The sequence below is a fragment of the Apus apus genome, chromosome 3 (genome assembly GCF_020740795.1).
Source record: "Apus apus isolate bApuApu2 chromosome 3, bApuApu2.pri.cur, whole genome shotgun sequence".
Lineage (NCBI taxonomy): Eukaryota > Metazoa > Chordata > Aves > Apodiformes > Apodidae > Apus > Apus apus.
In genome coordinates, this window is record NC_067284.1 from 76141943 (window position 1) to 76169492 (window position 27550).

Genomic DNA, 27550 nt, shown 5'->3' on the forward strand with positions numbered 1-27550 from the left:
ATGCTGCTTTGGGTTGTCTTAATGGTGTTTTTAATGTACTATTTTGTGTAAATTAATCATCAAATGCTCAAAGATAGGAACTGACAGGCTACTCCTTACCTCCTTTCTTCCTGGTTTTAAAAGGCTGGAGACGGAAACTGAATGTCTGTTAACTTTCACAGGGGAAGCTTGCATTCCTTCACTAAGTGGGAGCCAATTAATGCATACTAGTTGTGTTATTGTCAATTTTCAAATGCTTTATGGAGGCTATTTTTTTTTTGTTTTCCACAGTAAGCTGTTTTTCTCTACTCAGTATGACAGTAATGAAAAACAGTCATGTTCTATTCTATTTTTTAAAAAACATTTATGATAAGTGGGCTTGAGCATATTAGTGTCAAATAATAGAGACCTGCACTTGTTCGAAGAATTTGCTGAGTCTGAAAGTCAAGTGGAAAACAGAAGATACCAAAGGTCAGTAAGAGTCAGACCTCAGAGATAATGATACTTTTGATGAAGTGAAAGATGAATATGAAACAGGCTATCATGGCAGTTACCAGCTCAGTATTTTTCCTTAAAATTCTCCTGTGTAGTTGTTGTGAAATGGATCTAATCCTTTCGCAGCTGACATACCATGTTCAGTTCCCCAGTCAGAAAAAGGGTCTAAAAGTCACAGAATTTGGGAGACAGTAAATACTGTTCTAAGGAAGTTTGTATCAACTGTCTATATGGCTGGTTTGGGACAGTTGTATGATTTTCTTGCAGAGAACATGACTTCATTTTCAGAAGGTTTATAACATATTGCATTTTAACTTTTTTTTTCCTGCTCATTGTTTGCAACTATCAGTATACTGTTGTTAGGATAAATGTTGAAAAACTTCCAAATTTCACGTTTCCGTTGCTTATTGTATTTTTATTATAGCTATTTCAAATACTAAATTCCCAGCTCAGTTTCCCTCTTTTTTTTTTCTACAGTTTTTGCATGAATGTAATTAGTACTTTCACATAAAAAACCCTTTAGGATGTGCGTGCAAGATTCATGAACAAAATTTATTAACTGTCCTCTGACTGATTTGTCAAGAATAATTTTCGACTCTGAGGTTTACTGCTTTTGTCTAGTGTTTCATATTTCTGTTCTGTGGTGCACTGTGTGTGCTTCCTGTTCTCAGACACTGCTGTATTTCCTTTGATAATAAATCACAGGTAAAGAACACCTTGAAATGCACTTTTCAGATGTACAGAAGAGTGTTTTCTGTGTTGTTTAAGGACTTCAAGTGAGAAAATACTTCTGCTTTACAGAATCTTAGTGGCAAACTCAATTTTGGATTTTTTTTTCTGGGTATACTTCTGTGAAACCAGGCTAATCTTTATAATGATTTGATTATTTCTTTCTCTGGAGAGACAATATTTGACATGTGTGAATACCTTTCCTTATAACTGCATGTGGCACATCTGTTACAGATGTATGGAAGTCCTTGGGCCCAAACATAGCAGCTTTTCCCTCCTGTAGTTTCTCCACTTCGTTCTGTGATGCCATCTCCAGAATTCCCTCACATCCATTTTTTCCCTTACTTTCATAGGACTGTTTTCTCTCATAATAAAACATCTTAAATATTTCTCAGCCCTCTTGCCTTTCCAGCTGCCTGAATGCTCACATCCTCTTTTCTCTTGCTTCCTGTCAGTATTGCATGCATCTACTGTCCTGTAATACCAGAATGACGAAAATAACATTTTAACTGATTGTTGTATAATCCTTAAATCTGGCTCATGCCTGAGCTCCCAAGTGGCAGGGTGGAACAGGCTAAATGGAACTACTCTTGTACCTGCAATGTCAAACAGGGTATTTTGACCACACTTCATTCTATTTCACATGAAGTTAATTTCACAGCTAAACTGTTCTTGTACCTCTTCTCTCAAACAGTTTATTTCAACTATGGTTCATTTTACATGAAGTAAATTTCACAGCAGCTCAGTAAATCCAAATGCCTTCTCCAGAGTTGTTGAACTCAGTGTAGCCACATTCTTAAAATACAAAGATTAAATATAGTCAAGCAAGATGTCTGGGAAGTTGCCGCATTGTTAAGCTCAACTTCAAGTCTCACTTCACAAAAATAAACTGAGGGTTCTCATTAATCTGTTCATTATGCTGCTAGTAATGTCTACTGGAGCAAGTCAGACAGATATAAAGGGTCATTTTGTGTAATTATTGAGCTTAAAAGCCCTGAACAATTGAGACATTGAAGTATATATTTTTCCTTGTGTTTATATGCTCACATTTTGAAATATTTTAATAAGGTAGAAGAAAAAAGAGGCTCCAACTTCACAGACCTGCCTTACTAAGCACAAAGAATTAGGATTTCACAGAGTTGTATTCCATTTCAGAGCGTTAAGAGCCTTTCAGAAGTGTGAAAATTCTGCATCTAACACTTCATGTGGTAGCTTTTATTTTAGTTGAGTCTAGTTTGATTGAAGAAAAATCTAGCTTATTTTAACTAACATTTCTTAACAGCAATTCAGGATCACAAGAAGGTTTTCAAATAGTCAATTTGTCTTTTCTTCTTTCCACTTCTGCCTCAGTTCCTTATGGTTGCTTCTTATCCACAAATATGCATGGATCTTTTGAATGAACCTTGAACAGAGTAGGAAGGAGTTGCAAACTGCAGTGTCTTAGTCTCCCTTGGATGTTTTGCCCTACACTTGCTTCACTGCAGCTCTGCATGAGCCATTATGCATTGAAGTTTTGCTTTGACGGGTGACCTCATTGTAGCTTATGGCTTCCTCATGAGGGGAAGAGATGGGGCAGGTATTGATCTCTTCACTCCTGTGATCAGTGACAGACTTGGGAAATGGCAGGAAGCTGAATCAGAGGAGGTTTAGGTTAGATAACAGGAAAGGGTTTTTCACCCAGAGGGTGCTTGAGCACTGGAACAAGCTCCCCAGAGAAATGGTCACAGCACCAAGCCTGCCTGAGTTGAAGAATTGTTTGGATGATGCTCTCAGGCACATGGTGTGATTTTAGGGGTGCCCTACACAGGGACAGGAGTTGGACTCAGTGATCCTGATGGGTCCCTTCCAACTCAGCATATTCTGTGATTCTATGATTTGTTTTGTTTTGCTATGTGGCTGGCATGTTCTCATCTCCTCTTCATGCACATTACTGTGAGGACAGCGAAGAAAACAGTAATTCTGACATCAGTCTGGATGTTAGCTCAGTACTGCCACAGATAAATTAAGCAATACCAAATAATACCTATGGTACAAGTACCTGTTTGGTTTAGGTATTAAATTTTTCTCCTGTGCCATCAGAGAGTCCCTTTGGAGGCCAGTAAAAATTTTTCAAACTAATGATATAAATAGTTCTATGTATTATTACTTCATAATATATCATCTACAAAAAAAAACTGTTATCAAAGTATGGTCATTAAGTATATGTAAAATATCTGTTGCGTAGCCTTCTATTTAAAATAAAAATCAAAACCAACATTGATTTCCCTTAATTATTATATTTCATTATAATTGTTTATTTATTGTTGTTGTTGTTATTATTATTATTTATTACATTGATGCTTCAGTATAAATTAGATTCTTGCCAGATGACTTTCTAAAGCTTCTGTTATGAACCAGCAAACTTAGAAGTTATTCTTATTACAAGAGATTATATTTTAAGTGTAAGCTAGTTCTGTCTCTTTACTGGATAAGCACTGCTTCCACTGTAAGCACTAGAGACGGGTTTTCAGTAAATGTATTGTCATTCTGCTTTGAAGAGTGAAAAGACAATACTCAAGGAGAGAGGCTGCCTTCATTGTGTCATCAGCTTCCAAATATGTTTCTGATATGCAGATGGTTTTTAACTATTTATTAATTCTTTTTCTAATTGTCTTACTTCCTGGGTCAATATTCATAAAGCATCTTTGGTCTGACCAGGAAGGGATTTGTTTTCGGTGTTGTGAAAGGGGATGGGATTTGGTCTGTCTGGTTTCAGGTTGTTGTGCACATTCTTGCATATTCTGCATTAGCCATTCTTTCATCTTAGCAACTACTTTTCCCACCTGAATCTGAGCAAGGCCAGCTGCTGCCAGAGCCACTGATTTTGTGCTACCCTGTAAGTCATGTAAATTACCATGAGGATGTGCCATGGTGCTTTCAACACAGATTGCTGGTGTCATTTATCTGTCTGAGACACGGCCTTCCTGCAGATTTCTTGCCTCCTGTTTTGATGACTATGACTTTTAAAAACATATTAATTCAACATACTGTTACTGTTGATTTGTCAACTTTGCAGTAATTGGCAATATTTAATTTAGAAGTTATCAATGCAAAGTTAAGGGTTGGATAATCAGACTTGCCTTTTGCATCATTTTCATAGATAGTGCTCCGCATCACCTTTTCTTCTGACACAGCTTCTCACTCGCTGGCTGCTGAGCAGTAGATCAAAGACTTTCTTGCACACATAACTGAGATTTTGTTTGAGCATCCCATTTCTAGAACTTTTCAGTAGGGTTTTTTTGTTGTAGTTTTACTTCTTTATCTTGAAGACATTATGAATTTAAACTATTTCACCAGTTACTTTACATGCACATTGATGTTTTATGGTAAATCTGTCAGTCCATGGCCAAGTGCCGGGTCCTGCATTTCAGTCACAACAACCCCAGGCAACGCTACAGGCTTGGGGAAGAGTGGCTGGAAAGCTGCCTGGTGGAGTGCTATGGAAGCTGTGTAAGGATGCTGGTTGACACCTGGCTGAATATAAGCCAGCATTGTGCCTAGCAGGCCAAGAAGTCCAACAGCATGCTGGCTTGTATCAGGAATAGTGTGGCCAGCAGGAAAAGGGAGGTGATGGTGCCCCTGTACTTGGCATTGGTGAGGCCACACCTTGAGTATTGTGTTCAGTTCTGGGACCCTCACTACAAGAAAGACACTGAGTTGCTGGAGCGAGTTCCGAGAAGGGCAACAAGCTGGTGAAGGGGCTAGAGAACAACTCCTATAAAGAGAAGCTGAGGGAATTGGGATTGTTTAGTTGGCGAAGAGGAGGCTGAGGGGAGACCTAATCACTCTCTACTACTCCCTGAAAGGAGGTTGTAGGGAGGTGAGTGTTGGGCTCTTCTCTCATGTAACCAATGATAGGATGAGAGGAAATGGCCTCAAATTGCACCAGCAGAGGTTGAAATTGGGTATTGGGAAAAATTCCTCCACTCAGAGGGTTATCAAGCACTGGAACAGGCTGCCCAGGGAAGTGGTTAAGTTACCATCCCTGGAGGAGGGTGGTGGAGTCACCATCCCTGGAGGTATTTAAAAACTGTGTAGGTGAGGCAGTTCAGGACATGCTCTAGTGGGCACTATTTTTTTTCTCTCTATCTTTTTTTAACCCCCTCTTTTTTTTTTTTTTTTCTTTTTTTTTTTTTGAGGGGGGTGGGTAGTGGTGGTTAATGGTTGGACATAGTGATCTTAGAGGTCTTTTCCAACTGTTGACAATTCTGTGATTCAAAGACATCAACCATTTCACAGGCTTTTTGTTGCATATCTCATAAATACATTGGGTAGATTCACATGTACTTCAGTGAGATGGGGACCTGAGCAGCCCATTTCTGCAGCAACACGCTGCATCTGTAAGTGTTCCTTGTAGTGTAGAGGTACCAAAAATGCATGTATTCCTTGAGAGCTATAGCATGACTATATTGCTATATTTTGTTTGTACTATGGTCACTTGTTAATATTAAAGTAGATCAGCAAGACGGCAAGTTACACGTTGCAAATTTTATCCTTACATAACTCTACTTTGGAAATGCATGCTAAATGTGAAGATCATGGGTAATGATCACTGTCTCTTTTAGACCTTAAAGATAATGCCTTGCCAGAATTAAATTTTTCTTTATGACTGAACTTTACTTTGTCTTATAAAAGAAATTATAGTCAGAATCCTGGCTGTTGAGCTGTCCTACAACAAACAACATTGTTTTCAGTGGTCAGCCTCAAATATACAAGCTGTTGACCTTCGGTTGTTTGCCATGGAGAAGCTCGTTGATAGTGTAAGAAAACTTTCTCTTGGTAGGTTTATTCCTCTTTCAAGTTTATTCTGTGGTTCAGCTTTACCACAGTGCACCTTCCCCCTCTCAGATATTTGTAAACTCTATCTTCCTCCTTCTGTGATTGATTGCATATACAGGCTAAGTATACTTAAATAATCCTCTCCGTAAACGCAGTTTGACCTACAGCGTGAAGCAGTTCTGGAAAAGCTTGTAATCTTAAGAGGTCTTTGCCAGCTATTGCTAACTGCTCAGTGTAACAGAAATCCTAATTTTCTTACTAGGAGGAGAATACTACACCTCTCTTGCATGCTGTTAAGCAAAGTGATTTTTTTTTTTTTTTTTTTTTGCAATCAGCCCAGGAACAAATTTGCAGCTTCTGGGTGAGGACTCAACAGTATGGATTACTGCTTCTGCATTATGGAAAGATCCTATGACAGCACATTGGATTGTCTTCACCAAGTTGTAATATTCTCTCTTTTGAAAATGTCTGTACATGCACGTGCATACCCACATGCATGTGGACACCCACACACATGCACACACTGAGCACCTTTACAAATAAATATTACTACAAAAAGGTTATCCAAATTGTAGATGTCTCCTGTGAAACTGGCCTGTTTATCTACCTGAGATAAGAAAGGAATGCCTAATACTTTTAACTGTTGCTTTATGGTTATGTTTGTTTACTTTGAAATTCATTGTTGTGTAAGATCATCTAATATCCCAATGAACAGGAGATGCTCATGAACTAGATGGTAAGTTACTATTTTGCCTGTAGCCCTTTCCTGCAGGCAAATATATCAACTGTTGGTATCTCCGTGTGTAGTCACGAGGCCAGTCAGATGTTAATGTGACACTTCTACAGTTTTGCCCTAATTAGATCATTGATATTCAGGATCTAATTTCATTAAAACTCTGGAAAGTACACATTTGCTTGTCCTGGCCAAAACAGGTACGGTCTTTAGTGTTACAAATATCCTGCATATGCACTATTAAGCCGTTGATTTATTCATAGTAATGTTTTTTACCAGTACAGAGCATACCCATAAATCATAAAATGGAAGAATTATTATATCCTTTAGGTTCATCCTTTGGGGATTTCTATACTATGTGGTGGGTTTTTGGTTTCTTGTGGCTTTTTTAGAATAATGCTCTGTCAGTTTGTTTCATATACTTGAAGGCACAGTGTTTCCATTCTGCTCTTTGCTTTTCTATCACACTGTTTTTTCTCAGTACCAGTACTGAGCATCATATTAGCTAATTTCATTCCATTATTTTTCTTGTATCCCTATAAGCCAATTTTTCTTCCTTACTGGATTTCATGCACTTCAAATACATATTTATACATTCAGCCTTTTTCCCGTTGTCTTGGTTTCTACTTAAACAAGTGTTGCCTGACTTTATTTTGTGATTTTTCATCATGAGTCAAGGTTCCTCTGTCTTTAAAATTATATTTGTAAATTTTAGCCAGCACTTTGCTTATAGTTTTTTAGGGTACAGAGTTACAAATTAAATACTAAAATTTAGTTTAGCAGAAACTATTGAGAGAGGAACAACATTTTTTCTGTTCTATAACATGGTAACAGAAGCAAAAGTTGTATTTGTTGGGGTTTTTTCTGCTTAGTTCACTTCAGTCTCATGTCTAAAATGCAGCCATGGATGCAGGTTAGGGTTCTTTTCTAGGTGAGGTTCCGTCTGAGGTTACAAGGCTTTATTTTTCTGACCTTGAGGTTAATAGATAATCCAGTGTGGTAGTAGAAAGGGTTACAATTTTCCTCCCTTCCATTAGTAGACCTCAGTATGTTTGTATTGCTGTTATGAGGAGGCACATCTTGGTTGTGGGGTTTTTTTACTGTTTTATTCTTCTTAGAGGCTGTGGTTCAATTTACTGCATTCCTTGGAGGTTTGACATGTCAATTAGATGTTATCGACAGTAATAGAAGGGCAGTTGCTGTAAATGTGAAATTTTTATGAGTGGGCCAGGAAATCACAGCCAAGGGAATGTAAGAGAGAAGTGCGATAAATACAGTGTTAGTGTACACGCTACAAAGGGACTTAATAGAGAGCATGATTCTGTCTTGTATCTAAAAATATTGTTTATATATTTGCTGTTAATCAACTATTCCATTGGTATGAAAAGTTATATAATAAAAATAGCTTACAATCTGTTGTAGGATTATAGGGGGGAGGAATCTTCAAAGTTGAAAGCATCCCACTAGTTGCATTACTGGATATGTTAGTGTGTTGAATGGCTTTTCATATCTTTGTTCTCTACATGAACATCAGGAGCAGGTAATGAGTAAGCACAACAAAACCAATTCAGCCTCAAGGACTGTGCAAGCTTGTCTTCTGCATGTGTGCTCTGGTGTACATAAAAGTATGTAAGATGAACTTGTAGTCAAGTCACTCAAGTTCAGAGCCTTTGTCTGCCACCACTGCCATCCCCCAAGGAGGTATGTGTAGATGCTCCATGCACAATTCTTGCTGCAGCTTATGTTGTTCTACCAGACAGTTACCAGCAAATTGCTAATAATTTAAACTTTGTGTAAAAACTATTAAATATAAATTGTATTTTTGTAAGTACATAAAGACAGCCTGTTGTAATTGAAAAAACACGAGAGCAAGCTAAATCATATGAGTGCACAGCTTACCTGGTACAAAAACGCTACTGCTTGCCTACATTGGCATGTGGTTATATTTGAACATTAGTTACTACATTTAGTTGGAAAAGTAATTACTACGTTTAGCTTTATCATTGCTCAATTTGAGTGTATTTTAATATTTTCTTTATGTAATATTTTTTCTAAACCAACAAAAATGTCAGCACTGAAGCTGTGAAATCAGGGGTTACAACAAAGAATCTTTTACATTAGAAGCTTTATTAAGATGTCAGAAAGTTGGGGTAGGCTTTGTTAAACCTATTTTATGTCAGAATTTTTATTCTAATAGGTCTGCTTTATCAAGCCCACATTTGGTTTCTACAATAAATTATATGCAATAAAACATTTAAGCATTAAGCATTTAAGCAGTATAGTGTTCTTACAGAGGACAGATATTTTCTTTGTATTCGTTGGAGGGACCAAACACAGGGCAGAAATAACTACAAATTTTGTTCTAATGCTTTCAGAATTATTTCTTCCTTGTGGGTAATATATTTGGAGTAAAAACTTTTGAGGAGATTTTTCCCAAAAGTTGGGAATACATATTTTTACCTGTCAACATATAAATATGTTATTTAATAAATACTGTGACAGGTGATTTTTAGTATTTATTATTCTCATTTTATTTCTCTTAAACATTTTTATTATTTCATCCTGTAGTACTTCAAGTCCTTTCTGGGTTGTTGTTTTTTTTCTTTATTAGTCTGGATAAAATATATTTGCTATCTCATTAATGGACTAAAGCATAAATACAACCCAGATGAATTATTCGGTGAGTTTTGCCTCTGTGTCTGAGAGCTGTAGAGACAAACCTGTTACTTCTAGCTTGCACCCTCCTTGCTTCCTTAGAAGTACCACATTTGATGGTTCACCTTTTGAAAGAGTGCTGTCTATAGGTAGAACTGCACTTAATTTTAATTTAAAAACCAAAATCAGATTACCTTTGATTCTTCACAATATTTTATTTCCCATGCTTTGTCTTCCCCTTCAGTGGCTTGGGAGGCTGGATGGAAAGGGTGTGTCTGAGCCAGCTCCCCAGTTTGACTTCTGTGCTTTATGAGTTTGATTCTGAATTAGTATGTTCAATTACAGCTTTTAACATTTTAATGTTTAGTACTATTATGGCAGAAAACACATTTTTAATAGACAATTTCTAAGGTAGCTGTAGACATTTTTTGGTATTTTATTAAAATGTCAGTGTAAAAATGACTGTTACAGCATTTTTAGTGCACACTTCTGTATTTTTTGTAGGTACTCAAAATTAGAGTTTATTATGGTATTAATTAGTAAAGGAAGGGGTGTAACACATAAGCAGAACATATTATGGTAATTCTTGAGTCTCAGTTGGCTTGCTTATGTGCACATAATTTTTTATTTCACTGCATCACATGCTATTTACATACTGTCTTGTTTACATCAAGCCTGTCATCAGGCTAATGTACAGAAAGACAGCATGACTCTTCTTCCCCTTTCTGTCATCTGCTTTTACAAATATCTCCTCACTGTTCCATCATAATTAATGCTATATTTCATTTTAAAAGAATGTAGTCACAGTTGAAAAAGTCCGTATCCAAATAAGCTAAGTGTTTTATCTCTGTAGAACGAGGCATGTGTGCCACAAGCACTAGAAAACAAAATGGAGGTTACTTGCTGGTAATTGGCATTTTTCAGGGTGTGTTGTTCATTTCCACATTTGCTTCCAGCCCTGCTTTGTTTTTCCTCTTGGAGTAAGGAGCAGAAAATGGAGGTTGTATGTCACCTTGAAAAGTGAGGAGAGACAGTGTGCACACACAAAATGTATATGCTTAGCAAAAAGCAAGCCATAATATTAATATGATATGTTTATTACAGCTTGATGAATGCCTGTTGCACGTAACAGCTTTCTCTTTTGTCTTTTACATCTTTGGCCTGAGCTTGGGTTCAACTATAATCAGTGTCTACAGGTGATCCCACAGTGTGGTAGTACTCTAGTGCCGGTGGGTCATTAGAAAACCTCAAGAAAAGATAATCTTCCACTTCTTTCTTAATTTGTTCTTTCTGAAAGAGAGGGAAATAATGGGAAAGGGTCACTATTTATATCCTATTATATGTGATAAATCTTTAGAAATGTAGCAGCTTTTCATAGAAATAACTAGGCAATGATTCCAAATACTGAGAGAAGCCATTAAATTCTTGAGATGAACTGCTATTTTGGAGCTATAGATCACTTAAGCAATTTACCTGCTCATCAGTTTTTCTTGCATTCTTCTTGTGGTAGCCTAATACAGAAAAAGACAGGAAGAAACAGGAAAGTGGAGGGGTTTCTAATTATTTTATTCTTCCTCTGAATAGAATATGGTGAAGAGATTGTGGGATGCACAAAGCCATTGAGTTTTCAGTGACAGCTGTTGCTGTTGGAGAAAGGAAAGCACTTGGCCCAAGAGTCTGTTTATATCTTTGAGCAGAGAATGTGATTTTCATTGCAAGGAGCTCTAAGTAAGATAGGCAGAGTCAGAGAATAAGAGAGCAAAAGATAATTATCTAAATTATGTTCAGGCTATTATAGAAGACGAATATAGTTAAAATGTAATTAAATATGACAGGCTCACAGGATGCAAGTGTGGCTTTGGAATGCTAATCATCAATTACTCCATCTCCTTAGGGGAGTCAGGCAGAATGAGAAAGTTAGAAGTCGGGTGGCTGAGGTGAGATGTAAAGTGTTAAATAAAACACTGCAGGACAGTAACAAGGCTAATTTATTTTGGAAAATGGAGCTGTGGTATCAGGAAACCTTGGCTAGGCAAACAACTTGTGCTGCATTTCAGCTTGCAGACCGTGGTATATAAATCATATGTAGGCTGCTAGTCCTGAGATGTAAACCTTATCTTTAGGTATCTTTCTGTTGTAAAAGTGGTGACCAGGACTGCTACAGATTAAGCAGCAAATCTAAAATGAAGCAACCAGCAGGACAGATAAGAAAGCAGAAAACAAGATCAGTGCTTCCTGAATATGTAAAAAAGTTAAACGCTGCAAAATCAACTTGTTATAGGGTCACTAATAATGAGTACAGAGATACAGACAGTCCAAAGACAACATGTCAGTTAATGGCAGAAGTAAATTCTGATAGCTTCTTTATGACCATGTCCTAGGTAAAGAACTTAAAAGATTTGTTTGCTTGGCATATGGGGAGCAAAGGTGGTGAAATGGCATCTATTACACAGAAGTAGCTAATCCCAGTCCAAAAATGAGGTGCTTTTGATATGTTTTAATGCTGATGTTCCTGGAGTACAGTGACTTACATATGAATCAATACCAGAGCTACGTATAAAGTTTGGAGGAAATTTTTGTAGAGACCATCAAAAGTGATTTTGAGGCTAGAAAGACTAGCTCTTATGAGGAAAATATAAAATAAGCACATATTCACAGCATGACTACACAAATGGCATGACTACAAAATAATTTGCAAAATAAAATTCATACAGAGAAACTGAGATTATTACAATAATACCAGAAGAGATAACCAGTAGTAAAAGAAGATTAAAAAGAAACGTAAGGCTTACCTATGATGTCTTAAATTTAATTGAGGAGCACCACCGAGCAATTATTATGGCTTGATACATAAATAGAAGTCTTATTGAATTTGTTATATCAGCGAAAAATGCAAAAAGAAGGCAGATATGCCTTGGCAATGTTCTGTCAGTAATCTCTTGTCCCATGTGGCTTTAGCTACACTTAATAAATTATCTCTTTGCTGTATAATTATATCTGTGCTGGAGAGGTATTCCTTTGTATATATCAGTGTTCTCAAATGTACTGTTACAGTCAAAATCAGTGCAATGTCCTAGTAAAGAAGGTTTATCTTGCTTATTTCAAAAGAGAGTTTTTTCAAATCCACTTGGCTTGTTTTCTACTTTGTTTTTTCCTTCTTGATAAGGAAATAAACTAAGCAACCTAACTTTCACATTATCCCATTAAGTTCTAATTCTCTAGTGGCAATATTCTTGAATTTTAATAACTTGATTTTAATAATGCTTCTATAATTTGTCTATAATTTTTACTTTTATTTTTCCAATGGTAAAGGAATAAAATGGACACATACCAAAACAACGAATGTTCTTAGGGCCAAATTTATCAAAATCTATCTCACTTCAAGTTTTAAATCCTTAAGAATGTATTTATTTTTTTTTTACTATTTTATCATGTTTTAATATTAATAAAAGATTAATAATAATCCTAACAACAGCACTGTAGCAGAAGGTAAAGACTTGTATTGCAGTGGCAAGTGAAAGAACTTTAAAGCTTCCTGGAGGAGCTGATCTGGATGTGCATTGTCTAAAGGTTATTCAGAGGCCTTTATCTCAGCCTCTCACTATCTTTCATGATCTTCAGCTGTCTTCCCAGAGAGATGAATTAGTTTCCTTCTTGTCACTTCATACAGCAGACAATGGCATTTACTGTAATTTTTGGAAAATCTGCACTCAACTCTTGCAGTATTTGACCAGTGCTCAGATTTACTATCAACACAGACACATTTATATTCCATTCTATGATCCTAAATTCACCTGTGTTCTTGTCACAGAACACAAACTCTGCCTTAGAGGTTAGGAAGGCATAGGCTGTTCTTAAAAATTTCATTAGTATTCTAAGCTCTTGTATTTAGACTAGCTTTAGAATATTTTTTAAATCTTAAGTAGGGAAATATCTTTTTTAAATCATCATTCTCCTTGCCTCTACAGTGCATGCATGTAAATGTGAAAGCATATGCATAATGCAAACCATGACAATTTTTTATGAGAAGTAGTGTTGCAATAATCTGATTGTCCCAGCCACTCCTCTTTGGGGCTCTTTACAACAAGGTAGCAGGTGGCGTTTGCCCATGAAGATTAACTGACTGGCTGTACTAGAGTAACAGGAGAAGGAAACTCAAGAATTGTTCTCCCATTCCAGGAAAAAAAAAAAAAGTTTACATCCTAACAGTCTTTCAGATCTGAAGACAGTCAACAAAATGGTCCATTCTCATTTTATATTTAACTTAGAACTTGAAATAACAACCTGAGCTTTAAAATAAGGGGGACATAGTCACATAAGAAGTATAAATAAACCATGCCATTGGATAGATAACTGCTGTACCTCTGAGGCCTGATACAGTGTGCACCTTTCTATTATGATGAGTAGCTAGTTACATCCATCATTTCCCGCAGAAGTACCAGTAAACTACCTGAAATTAGGTCTTGATTTGGCTCATAATCTTCTTTAAGCAAATATAACCTGACAGTGGTGATAAAAAGTAATAGTCAATTAAACCCAGAAATGCTGTTTGTGACAATGAGGTTTTCCTGCTAAGGGAAAATTCAAGTGCCTGACAAATAGCAACGACACTGTTTGTACTGTCAGGCTTTGGGGTAGTCTACTGATAGCAAGTGGTGTTTTATTCCAGTTTTTCTTCAGCCCCTTATTTCTTATATGAACACTTCTGAAGGTATTCTGAACACATTCAGGAAAACAATCCAATGTTTTTCTTCTGTAGTGAGTTAATCAAGTTAGACTTAATTGCATTTTATTTCTGAAGCCTTCTGTGATAGTTTTGTTGAAAAGTTAAATTCTGTATCTAGCTTTCATGTTTTATGAATATAAAATAATTTTAATTCTATTATGTTCAAGTGCTAATCTAATATAGTGGAAGACTGGCACCAGACAAGTTCTATTATTCTTTTTGTTTCTTCTGTTTTACTCAGTGTGTTCTGTAAGCACAAAGGTACAGTAAGGAGTTGTCCTTTTCCTGCTGTGTATTAGGCTTGAGGTGTTGTACCTCACCCCAATCCAGAAAAGCGTGAATGAGGAAGGAAGATTATAGTGTTGACAATCTACCTCTGGTGTTCTCAGTCTAGCCCAAAAAGTTCTACGCCTGCTCATGGGGGGTATGTCTGTTCTCCCCAGTGCCTCTCTGTCAGGATGGGGAAATCCTCACAACCTGAACTGTGAAGAATGCTTTATGTCATTCATAATTTACTGGCAGGACCTTGGCCCAAACGAAGGAAGCTTGGCTCCTCTGTCTCCACTGCTTCACTTAGAGTGGGAGGAGTGTTTTTGAGAGCTTGGGTGTTTTTTTTTTTCCCTAGAGCTAGAATTATCTTTAGCCAAGCTCTGATTATTTCTCATTAGTAGTTAACAGATGGATGCATTTACTTTTATTTATCTAGCATCAGATATATATTAAAACACATAAGCAGAGTCAAAGCACTGAAAAATAAAAATTAACAAGAAGTGTGGGAAATTCAGGTGATGAAACATTATTCTCTGCTTGCCCTGTTAAGTAATAATAGTACATACGGTGACTTGAATGGGTTCTCTGTATATTTTACTGCAAGCTGTTGTGACTGTGTTTAGTATTTGTATGTCTTTCTGGATTTTTTGTTGTTGTTTTTTTTTTTTTTGTAGATCCTGGCAAACAATCACTTTTGATAAACAGCCTGCATCTTTTATCAGAATAGTTGGAACTCACAACACAGCTAATGAGGTAAGGAACTTTTAAGAAAACCTTTATTCTTCATGAATATACCACAGTACATTTTTTCATATCTTGGAATGAAATTGATAATGTCTTCTGAAATGTACTTGATACTTTATTTTTTCTCTGGCAATCTACCAAACTAAGAATGAAGGCTTTTTTTCATTTGAGCATTTGTGAACTGTGTTATCATCTTCCCTATGGAACTGAAGGGCTGTTGCCAGTCTGGGGGATATTTTGGGGGTTTTACAGGCAAAGCACAGTAAAGGGTTTATTATTTTGATCTTTCCACAGTGCCATCAAACATTCCTAGTGGGTTTCATTTAAAATGAATCCTTACAGTGATGAAAATACCGTTTCAGTGCACTAGAGAAAGGTCTATAGTCTCTAATTACTTGGTTTTATTATATTAACTTTTTCATTATTAAAACATAAAAAAAATTCATTCTTCATAAGAAAATCTTATTTGCATAAGATTCTTTTATAATTAATTTTAATACCCAGTTAATCAGTTAACCAGTAGTGGCCAAACCAAGAGACTTTTTTCAATTCATATATTTTGCCCTAACTGACCAAGTGCGTTATCATCCTCTTTTTTGCTTACTTGTGCTTCTGTCTTTTGTAATTGTTGTGTATTGTCTCCGATGAAGTCCAGATTTTACAGTTGACTTCAGTGAAACAATTTACAATATGTGAATTTCAGAATATATGGAAATCTTTGTAAGATGAGAATGTTAACATCACAAGAACATAAGAGGCACCAAAAGCCGCTGCTCTTGTGTGTATCCCTCTACATCCCCCACATGTAGTTCAAAACATTATAGTTTCCACACTTCACAATGAACTTCGGATAGCACTATTACATTTTAGTAATTAGAGTTTCTCAACTCTAGAAGTCAGGATTTCTGATCATATTTAGCTTTAGCATATAGAATCATAGAGTCATTGAGGTTGGAAGGGACCTTAAAGATCATCAAGTTCCAACCCCCCTGCCATGAGCAGGGACCCCTACCACTAGACCAGGTTGCACAAAACCTCATCCAGCCTGGCCTTAAAGACCTCCAGGGATGGGGCATCAGCAGCCTCCCTGGGCAACCCATTCCAGTTCCTCACCACCCTTATAGTGAAGAATTTCTTCCTAATATCTAACCTAAATCTCCCCTCTCTCAGTTTAAAACCATTACCCCTTGTCCTATCACTATCTTCTCTGATTAAAAGCCCCTCCCCCAGCTTTCCTGTAGGCCCCCTTCAGGTACTGGAAGGCCACTATAAGGTCTTCCCGGAGCCTTCTCTTCTCCAGGCTGAACAACCCCACCTCTCTTAGCCTGTCTTCGTAGCAGAGGTGCTCCAGCGCTTTGGTCATCTTGGTGGCCCTTCTCTGGACCCTCTCCAACATTTCTATATCTTTCTTGTGCTGAGGGCTTCAGAGCTGCACATGGTATTCCAGGTGGGGTCTCACCAGAGCAGAGTAGAGGGGCAGAATCCCCTCCCTGGCCCTGCTGGCTACACTTCTTTTGATGCAGCCCATGACACAATTGGCTCTCTGGGCTGCAAGCGCACACTGGCGGCTCATGTCAAGCTTCTCATCAACTACCATCCCCAAGTCCTTCTCCTCAGCCCATCCCCCAGCCTGTATTTGTGCCTGGGGTTGCGCCAACCCCAGTGCAGGACCTTGCACTTGGCCTTGTTGAACTTCATGAGCTTGGCAGTGGCCCACCTCTCCAGCCTGTCAAGGTCCCTCTGGATGGCATCCCTTCCCTCTTTGGTTGCCAACCACACCACACAGCTTGATATCATCAGCAAATTTGCTGAGGATACACTAAATGCCGCTGTCCATGTCTCCAACGAAGATGCTAAACAGCACTGTTTAACATATGAGGCTGTTGGTTCTTAAGCATTGAAAGAATTGTCAAACAGCATTGTTTGTGTCCAATGGCTGCAAATTAGCATATTCATTTTACTGTAATAATTACAAAACTACTCCCTCCCAATTCTAGTAACACATACTTTTGATCTTTGAAGGACAATCTATACATACCAAAGGGAAGAGTTGATTTTTAGAATTGAAAAAAATCCCATAACATTTATCCATGTTGTGAATAATTTCATCTTCTAAACTCTTCTTTTCCTTTGCCATGTTTTTCAAGTTTTGAAAGACAAGATGTTAACAGATTTTTTGACCTGGCATTTGAAAGAGCACGATAGAAGTGTCACTTTCTGTTTTCTTGAGCTTCCAGTCATCCTACTTTTGTAAATAAAAGTATTATTTTCCCTTAGTCCTTGCCATCATTTATTTGTCAGACAGGTCACCTGATACTTTGACTGTGTAAGTTTTATCTTGTTATTCCTTTTCAGTATTACTGACCTGGAAAGGACACCTAGTTGCTAATGTGAGAGCTTTATCTTACAAATTACTGCACCACTTTATGGGTTCTTGGCCTTCCTGCTGCCTATGTTGGACTTCTCTTAAAATATCCATGAGAAGTATAACACACCCGTTGATCACAAGATGATGCTGAAGTGTCATCTGTCGTCTCTTTTGTAAGAAACACATGCAGGATTGTTTGTTGTAGTAATACTGTTCTGAAGTACATAGTTCCAATGAAGCAGATGAGCTTAAATGTACTTCTTTGTCCTCTGCTTCTTTCACAAGCTGTATTCTCTAAATGTTGAAGTGGCAGAGTAATAGAAAATAATATTGTAAATTCACAGGCTTGTTGATGTGCCAGATGCTGAGTTGAGCATTAAGGATTTAGCGTGAAAGGATCGATAAAAGTTTTAACTTCAGAAACAGGTACTTCAGGCCTTATAGAGTAGTATTAGCTAAATTTCAGTGGTATCCATACTGTATTCAAAAAGGCATGTGTCACTATGTATGTGAAGTTTTAAATGAGAAACATTATTGGTGTGGGATACAATAGAAATATGGAATCTTCTGACTTGGAGATCTCCCTCTTGTTGGTTAGACTGAGCTGCTTTTTAAGGAAAACAGTGTCTTAACAAGGTGCACTGAGGAGATAATGTTCTTTTCTGCAAATCCCAATGCTAAGTGCAACTGGAAAAACGGCAGTAGCTGTTACTTGAAAAAACACGGGAGTGGGATGGGTATAAAAGGGGCTTCTCAAGAAGTGGAGCTGAATGCAAATATTGGCTTCTCAAGAACTGTAACAGATGGAGAGAATTGGTTCCACTCTAGAAACGAATTCAGCTTTAGAAAAAAACTTGCCATAAGAAATGCAGAGAAAAAACATTTTGTGCACATGTGTGGGTACAAGTGTAGATTTATAATCTGTTCATATGTATATATATAAGACATAGTGATATATCTTTATGTGAGCATGTGTGTATATGTAGAAATATAAACATGCATCACTATGTATCTGTATAAAAAACTGCGGGAATTCTTACACTGAGAGGCACGAGAAAATATAATGAGGATTAAAAAAAAACAGTGACTGAATTTTTTTTTATTCATTTCATGAATATTGTCAGAATTTGAATTAACTAGCTACCTCCTCAGAAAAGACCCAGAGGCTATTGCAGACATGTCACTGCAGGCGTCTTGAGCAGGGATGGTCTGAAAGAATATCAGGATTTTCAGTTGTATTGAAGAAAAGTTAGAAAATATAATATTCTGTAGGCTTGTATGAATATGTATTATACCAATATCTTTTTTATGGTATTTGATTTTGCCCACATTAACTTGAAAGGGTCTGGGAAAGACCTGTTAAGATTATAATAGTTTACTTTTGTTTGTGAGATCTTTAAAGACATCATCTACTTGCAAAAAGAATGACAGAAGCGGTCACAAAAGCATGCCAGAAAATTTTAGCCATAAAACTACAATGCATGAGAAAATAGCAAATTTTAAATCAGTATAAGAGAAGATTTATTTGTTCAGTTTGTGGCAAAGCTGTGCAATTTGTAGCAATTAGAAAACCATGTGGAAAGAAGTTTTGTAACAATTTTAAAGTGTTCCTCTCCCTTCTTCTCCCGGGCACTACAAAAACGTATAACTAAGAGTAAGTGAAGTAGAAAAGAAATAGGAAAAAATGCTTAAACAGACTGTCCTTTAAGATGAAGTCATGTGTACAGTGGTCCCAGGTATTGTTTGAAACATCAGCAAACAATCACTGTTTGAAATGGAATATTTAATGTGATGAAGCAGCATCCTCCTTGGACACTGTGAATGCATTCCTACATACTGCAGGATGTGTCTGTAGAGCTACCATTGCTATCACAGCAGAGGGCAATCTTGAAATAGAATAATATTGGTAATCATTTCAATTTCATTTCTAGTGTGTATGAACATTCAGACTTTTGAGGAAGTAATTAGATCATAAGATACATTTAAAACAATTAATATAATTGTTCTTGTCATCCAATAGCGTGTAGTAGATATTTATGCTACTCGGCAAGGAAAAAAATAATTTACAAATATCTCTATCCACTTTCTGATTTTTAGTGCTATATGTAAAGGTTGGTATAATTTGAAGGCCTTGTCTTGCTCCACTTTTATCACCTTACAATGTTTGTGACCTGTGGACAGATGTTTTTGACCTCATGCTGAAATGTTCTGATTTGACTTTGGCACTGATATGGCCTGTCTACTTCCGTACAGATTTCACCTTACTTTGATCATGCTTTTGCCAGCGTTTAATTGTTTTGCCTTTTCTTCATTCTTCATTCTCACCAGGTATTTCACTGTGTGCATTTTGAGTGCCCAGCACAAAACAGTAACCACAAAGATGAGAGTAGTAAGGAAGTGGCAACAACAGACGCGGGGAACGGTGGACAACAGGTTGTTTCTCGGCCTGTTCGAGCTGCAAGCACTAGTTCCCTGCCTTCCCCTCCTGGATCCACCTCACGTTCACATGCCCACCAACCGTAAAGGAGACTGAAAGGAGACTTTTGCAGCCCCATTGAAACTATATGAAGTTATTCAGAACCATCTTTTGCTGGCATCTTTTCTTTCCTTTTCTCTGTGAACAAAGGGGACCATGTCTGAAAGCTGGAAATGCTGAAATGGAAAATGCTTTTCCCAAGGACATGAAGAGACTGCTTCACTCTCCTCAATTTGTTCAAATCAGGCTGATCTCCAAGGGGGGAGAAAATAGGTCTTCAATCTTCATAAAGTACCCCATTAACACCCTACCTCTTTAATCTAACCAAGGCGAGGAGAACAGAAGGAAATAAAAGGCAGAGCTACAGTGGAAATGTAAAATTACTTGAGCAGAATGGAAGGCATATGAAATAAGTATTTGTTTCTTGAAGGCTTCCATTAGCAAAAAAAATGTTTATGGAGCACATCAATCCAGAATATATGTTCTTTTTAAATGTTATTCTTCATTCATATTCCTTTGTAACTAGTAATCTGCCTTCTAAATTGTTTTGACTCTGTATTCCACTTTGTCTCTTATTTTTGGCTATAGCAAATGCTGTGCAGTAGATTAAGGAAGTATCAAACATGTTTACCTGCTGAGAAGCAAATTCCCTGTTCATCAGCGGGGTGACAGGAAAAGCTTTCATGATACCAACAAACTAATTAATGGATGCTAATTAATGGATGCTATCTTAATCTTGACCTTAGTTGACTTTTCAAAGTACAAAATTGCATTTCTTACACTCAAAAAGGAAATTCCTAAATCAAGCATCTGTCATGAAGAAAAACAGTTTTTCACTCCTGAAGATTGTTATTTTTACCAATATTTCTAAAAAAAATTGCAACAGATCATCAAAAACAGTTGATTTAGAAAAGTGAAACTTCACCTGGTCACTGACAAGCAGTTGTTTAGGATACCAAAAAAAAAGAATTTGCAGATACTTAATTTTTTCCAAGAAAAAAATATTTTGCAGTCTAGAGCTAAAATTTAAAGGTTGTGTGTGCATAAACTTTTCTCATAAACTTCATATGATGCTTTTCCACTGTACTGTAAAAGATCTGGCTCTTACTTTACAATCATAGAATTTGTTATCCACCTGTGTCTGTCTGGATTACTTTGCCTGCTACTTTGCTTATTCTGAGTGTTTCCACACTGATGATGGTGCAGTCTCTTACTCTTCAGATCTACATGACTTTTAGAAAGAGCTCTTTGTCTTTCAGTAAGAGATAAAGTGATTTTATATTAAGACAAACGCAGATGTAATTGGCAAAATTGATTAGGAGGTTTATTACCCCTCACAAAGTATATTATATTGGAAATGTCAGCTATCCAGTTTTATGAACTTGGTATTTCCTGTGGTGACAAATAGCCTTGTCAGAAGAAAACAAAGCTAGTGTAGAATAAATATGGCTTTTCTTTGCATAACCATAGTGATAAAATGAGTTATATCAACATAGCAAATAGTATGTTAATTTATCACAATACTTAATTTGAAAGAATTTCCCTGTTGGATACTGGTTGTGCTAGAAACAAGAAGAAATATAACAAGTGGTAGCAATGAATCAGTAGAAACTTCGAAGGAGAAAAGCTTCCTTTTTCTTGTTTCAAATAAAATTGATTAGATTTTATCAACAATGCTATAGTATTTTTCATTGCTAAATTGCAGTGGAGTTCTGACATTTGCCTACAGCCTCTTCCCTTCCCACTGCTGCCTTCTGACTTGTGTCTGTCAGTGCAGATGCATTGTATACAGTTTATAATATGTGCCACAGCTGCCTCAGACAGCAGGATACTGAGAGACAGGATACTGCTGGTGCTGGCCAGCACCTAGTCTGGGGTGCTGGTTACCTTATAGCTTAACAACCTTGGAGCATGAAAGAATTGAGACCAGCTACTGGGGACATAACTATCTTGTTGAAGTGTAGGTCCAACAAGTTGTGGGGTTAGTTAAAACCAGAAAACTTTTCTATTCTATAATCCAGCTGGAACCACTGAGATGCATGGAGCATGTCTTGTCTTTGGTAGTTAAGTCCTTCCATGTTAGTGCTGGTATTTCTTTGCAGTTTGATCAAACAAGTTAGCTTTTCTCAAGCTGTGGCTAAGCAAAGGGCATAACTTCCTAGCTGTGAGTCTTTAGTAGTCACCATTGTAGAGATTGTTTAAATTTTTTTTTAAAGTTTCTGTCAGCTGTTCTGAGTCTAGGCTCTTGGAGAAAGAACAGGATTTTCAGTTTGTAATCTTTGATATGCACAGTTAATTTTTATGATATAAATAAGTCTTGTAGACTAAAAGCCATTTTTAATCTTTTTTATCTTGTCCTGTGACTCACTGCTGAACAGAAATGTCTATTTATTTCCCATGACATTCACTCTCTGCCAATAATCTGAACGAAGAGATCTGAGAGATTCCCAAGCAAAAACTCAGGTCTGATAGACCCTCCAGTTCCCCCCTCCAAAAAATCAGTCAAAACAAAAAACAACATTGCATTGTCCCTTCATATGGATCAATAGAAATTGTTAGTATTAGACTGATTCTCAGTCACACATGGCCTTTCTCACAGTCTTTATTTTCTAATGTTAGAGTTACTCTTTGAACCTGTCACTGAGGCAAGTCCAGTGTGATCACAGAGCTCCCAGGCTTTTCAGACAAGCCTTGGCACAGCTTCACATTTTCCAGTGGGAATCCTTTGCCTTTTTATTCTAAGAAATAATGTTGAAATGTTTAAGGGGCCTTAACTCTGCTTGGTCTTCTAACACTACCAGCCAACAAACACATCTAGTATCTGTATTGCTTAGTGTAGGTCTCTGTCTTAAACATTGTGTCAGCAACATATTACTAGAGACAAAGGAACAAGCCACACAGAACTGATTTGTGGTTTGATGTCAATATTCTGTCTAATTATTGTCTGTCTAATTTATTGACTTCAAACTGCAGGTGTAGTTCTCAGTATATTATTCTGAAATATTTGTTTTCTTCTTTTCTTTTTTCTCTTTCAGTGAAATTGTGCTTTTACAGCTTATTTCATTGCTTTGATAAACCCTGATACTACTATAATTATTCACAGCTGTGTTAGATTTCTACATAATGGAACTAACTGTGTTGTCACTATTGAGCCGTTATTTCTATTTAGTACTTTGGTATCTTTAAGTTCCCTAGGCCTCGTTTTCTTAGTTTTTCTTCCACAAGTTGAATTCAGACATAGACTAAACTCATATGGCACTCAACAAACCTCTTTCTAAAGTCTCTTTAATTAATTAACTTATTCTAAATGCATTTAGAATATTTTTATTCACACAAATGTATGGTCAAATATCAACTCCTTAAAACTGATTTTTCAGGGAAAATTAATTTCTGAAGTGAGCAAAAATTGTGCAACTCTGTTTTCAAGCCATTGCCAGTCAGCTCTAAAACAAGCTCAAATGACATGAAATTACAATGAGAGAAGTTAATCTAAGTCTAATGTTAAAGACAATACAGAGGAGCAATCACCAATTTTGTTAGAGAAAGAACTGTTCTTCATTGTAGTTTTCTTCCTTTAGAGCTCCATTTCTTTCTTCTTTTCCTCATGAAAATTGTTTTTTCTTGGTTTTTATGACAACTCATGAAAGAGCTCAGGGCTTCTCAGCATTGCTGAAAAATTCAAATCAGTTTAATGCATCTCCATCTTTTCTAATGCTAACATTAAATTAGAGAATTTTTAGATTAGTATCTGACTTGATGAGAGTTGGTTTCCATGCAAGAAAGCAGAAGATGTTTATAATTGTTCCACTTCAAGTAAATTAAGTTTCCAGCCAACTGCATGTGAGCATCTACTCATTTTTCAGTGATGTTTTGTGCAGCTAGAGTCAGTGTGAAAATTAGAGGACAAAGTTAATGCCATCCTTGTCTGATACATGCATGTTAGTAGCTCTGGTTCTGCAGTGATGCCCACTCAGAGAAACTCAATAAGGAATTAGATGGGTTTTCACAGAAAGTAGACATGCTGCCGTACATTGCAGTTCTCTATGAAAGTATTAATTGGCTTATATTTTGACATGTGTTAATATACTGTCAAATGGACTAGTGAATGCATTGGTAATTGTGTTGTTGTGGCTGGAGTAGTCAGCAAATAGTCAGAGCCAGTAAAAGTTAATGTACTGAAAAGTAAATGTTAATGTCATGATGTCACTTGCCATAGGAAGTACTAAACTATGCTTCAGAAATAATTTGTAGATCCCAGAGCATGCCCAAGGCCTGGCTGCCATCCCCATCTCTCAGTTATGGTGTATTTAGATTAGAATCCTTAGTTCTGTCTGAACTTGTTGTTGTTGGTTGTACTTGTTCAATCATATATATATACACAAGCTTCACAAAGCTTTGTTGTGTTCTGGATACAGAAATGAAAGTCCTGGGTCAAGTTTTAGGAGTACCTAAATATTCTCATGTATATATATATACACACATATATATGTGTGTGTGTGTCTGTGTGTGTGTATATATATATATGTTAAATTAAGCTAATAGCTAATTATTTAGCTGGAATTTAGAACAGTTTCTAAAGATCCAAAGCTAAAAAAAAAAATAATAATTCTGTGCAGGTGTGTGTGGGAAGCTCCCGTTGCATATGGCTATGGCAGGAAGCTGATGCTGTAGTTGCTTCAAAAGTGCAAGTGTCTAAACAAGGTGTGGGTGAGCAGATCCAAAGCTGGCTTTTGCCCAGCTGTCAAGTGTTGGCAATTTGGCTGTAGTGAGGTGTGTAAAACAGAACACTCATCTCTGGCAGGAGTGCAGTCCAGAGAACACACCTGAATTCCTTCTTGTGTGCAGGGCTTGCAGCGTCTGCAGAGTGAGACTCCTAAGACTTTTGTTAACTGCTCAAAAAAACCCTGCAGACTGTTCTTGGGCCCTTCAAAAGTTTTTATTGCAAAGCTTTGGCTGAGGTGATGTCAAAGTCCCACCCATATTCCATGATAGAATCTGGGTCTGTGTTTAATGAGTCTGAAAATGCTTACTAGAGAAATGGTTTTAAAGTCACCCTGCAACTTTTCTTAGATAAAGAAAGCCCAAATTAAAAACTGTTAAGTGTAATACAAGGAAACTGCACATATCTGTGATTGACCAATAGACTGACTGCCAGTACAACCACATACCAGTTTTATGATACTGCATGCGTTTAATTACTATGATATGTACAAATGGTGGAAGGAAGTGAAGAATCAGCTCCTTGGCATTAGATGTTATCACCCAGCCAGACTTCAAAGAATTACTTCTTTTCCCATTCCTTCCACCCTAATAGAATAATACAGCTTAGCATTCTATAATAATAATAATAATAATAATAATAATTGATTCATTACATAAATGTAATGGGAAGTGAAGTTTGGATTACTTAGGCTAAAGATCTCACACTGCACAAGTATAAACACCTCTCAGGTACCTCCTGCTATCGTAGGCCTGGGCTGTTAAAGAGGAGGAGAGCTGCATTGTTGGTGCAGTCCAAGTACTTTTCCTCACTGTAACTTTTACTCATCTATTTTGTGTTTATCATCTTGGCACATCTATTATCTTTGTGCAGATACTCATCCCTCGGTTAAAAGAAGGTAACCTAGTTTCTCATTATTTTTAGAATTATCCAGTGACTCTTGAAAACTGGGAGATACACATCAACAGCCTCAGTCTAAATTATGCAGTCTGATACAAAACTGACCTCTGCTGTCTCTTAGAGCAAATTCTGTGTGTCCAAATGCCAGATGACTCCTGAAATACCAAGTTGGGCAGTATTAGTGTTCCGATGAGGGTTTCTGCACCTAAAACTATGTGCCATGTAATCCAAGCGAATAGCAGCTATCACAGCTTCTTTCTGTACTGGAAGCAGAGAACTTGCACACCTACCAGGAATTACTCATTTCCTTCATATAATTTTTGGTCTACATCACCTGTCTGTTTTCTCCATGCTCCTGAACCACAGCCACTAGGTGATTTATGGCCAAAACCTAGAATCCAGTAAATATGTTTATCAATAGGTAAGTGTTTAACAATAGATGTTAAGAACTTTTTGTCTTTACATAAAAAAATTAGATTATGCTTTTGAGACACGGTTAGGCCACAGAATTGTTTTTTTGACATCTTCTGTATCTGTTAGAATAACAGTTATTTTCAGCTCCTAAAAGACAGTAGTACCTTCACAGGAATTTCTCAGAGATTTGTCACACTGCAAAACAGCTTTTGAAAGAGTTGTGGCAGGTTCATTGCTGAAGAACAGGTGCAGTTTCTTCTGCTTTCTGTAGTCCAGGATTCTGTTTGGGTCATTCCTGTAAGTTTGTCGGTGCCATTTTTAATAACAGGGACAACAGTGTTGCATGATTTGGATGTCACTTACTGATCTTGAGAGGCAACTACTTTGAGGAAACGTTTTTATGCAATAATACAAGGTTTGTGGGACTTAGATGATTAGATCAGAAGCAGATCACTTCCAGTGAGAGCTGTGTTTGCAAGAAGGAGTTTGGGGGAAAGACTGGTATGGACTTACATGTGTGTATCTGTGCATATATAGCTAAGAAAATGATTGTGTTACCTAAGTTCAAGTGAGTATTTGCAAAGATGTATTTCTACATGGTCTTCTTTATTATTATTTAGGGAATTTCACATCTGAATGTGAGTGGAAAAAAAAAAAAGAAAAAAGGAAGAGAACATAGGGAGGAAGACTTCAGTAGATTTTTTTATGGGAAGAGCAACATGAAGATACGATACTTGTGGTCTGAGCTAGTCTCCACTCCTCACAGCTCTACTTTTTCCTGCATGCTTCCCCCAATCTGCTTTTTAGTCCTTTTTTCCTCCCCACCCAGCATCATATCGCTGTTTCTGTGATGTTCCCTGGAACTTTCATCCAAATTGTGATATATTAAGGATTTTTTAAATCGTATTTATTTTTACCTCTTTGTCATATGCTGAATAAAAATATCCTAGTTCCAGTTCATTCACATCAAACTTTAAAGGCAACTGCCACTTGGTCATCAAGCACTAGTGAGGAAAATTTACGTTTGGAACTCTATGGACATGGGAAATACTAGCCCTTTTGGAGCTTATACTTCCACGATCTGTTTAAACTCCTTTTCATGTAAGAGAAAAATCAGGAAGAGGTTTTTGGTTGACTTAAGTAGTAGGTCAGGCTTCGAGCAGGTTTATCTAAGTTAAGTTTAAATATAACTTTTAAGTATTTCTCTGTCACCATGATGCACCGCATACATGCTCAGTTTGTTATTTGTGCATTGTTCATTGTGTTGTACATAAGTGTTGTTTTCTAAATAAACTGTATCATCAAACGTGAACCTTGAAAGAATTTGTAACTTTTCAGCGTTCCTGTTTGAAGGTTTTTCAGCTGTCTGGAGATTCCAACATCGCACTGAGCACGTGGACTCATTCTGAAAAGTACAGCATCACTTTACAATGCAGTGTCCATGTCTATTAACCTTGTCCAATATCTTGCAAAATTTTCTTTCTGCTTTGCTCAATTATTATCCTTTGTTTTCTCTCTGAAGT

At 36.9% G+C, this 27550-nt stretch overlaps 1 protein-coding gene across 1 annotated transcript in view; it reads left to right on the plus strand.

The window, feature by feature from the left end:
• The window catches only part of BTBD9 (BTB domain containing 9), a 126339-nt gene extending 99000 nt beyond the window's left edge, over positions 1 to 27339 (plus strand). Inside the window, exons 11-12 of the mRNA XM_051613233.1 lie at positions 15080 to 15158; positions 19846 to 27339. Of these exons, the coding sequence (XP_051469193.1) occupies positions 15080 to 15158; positions 19846 to 20040 (274 nt within the window). The 3' untranslated portion in view covers positions 20041 to 27339. The remainder of the gene's footprint in view (positions 1 to 15079; positions 15159 to 19845) is intronic.
• Positions 27340 to 27550: the final 211 nt, after the last annotated feature.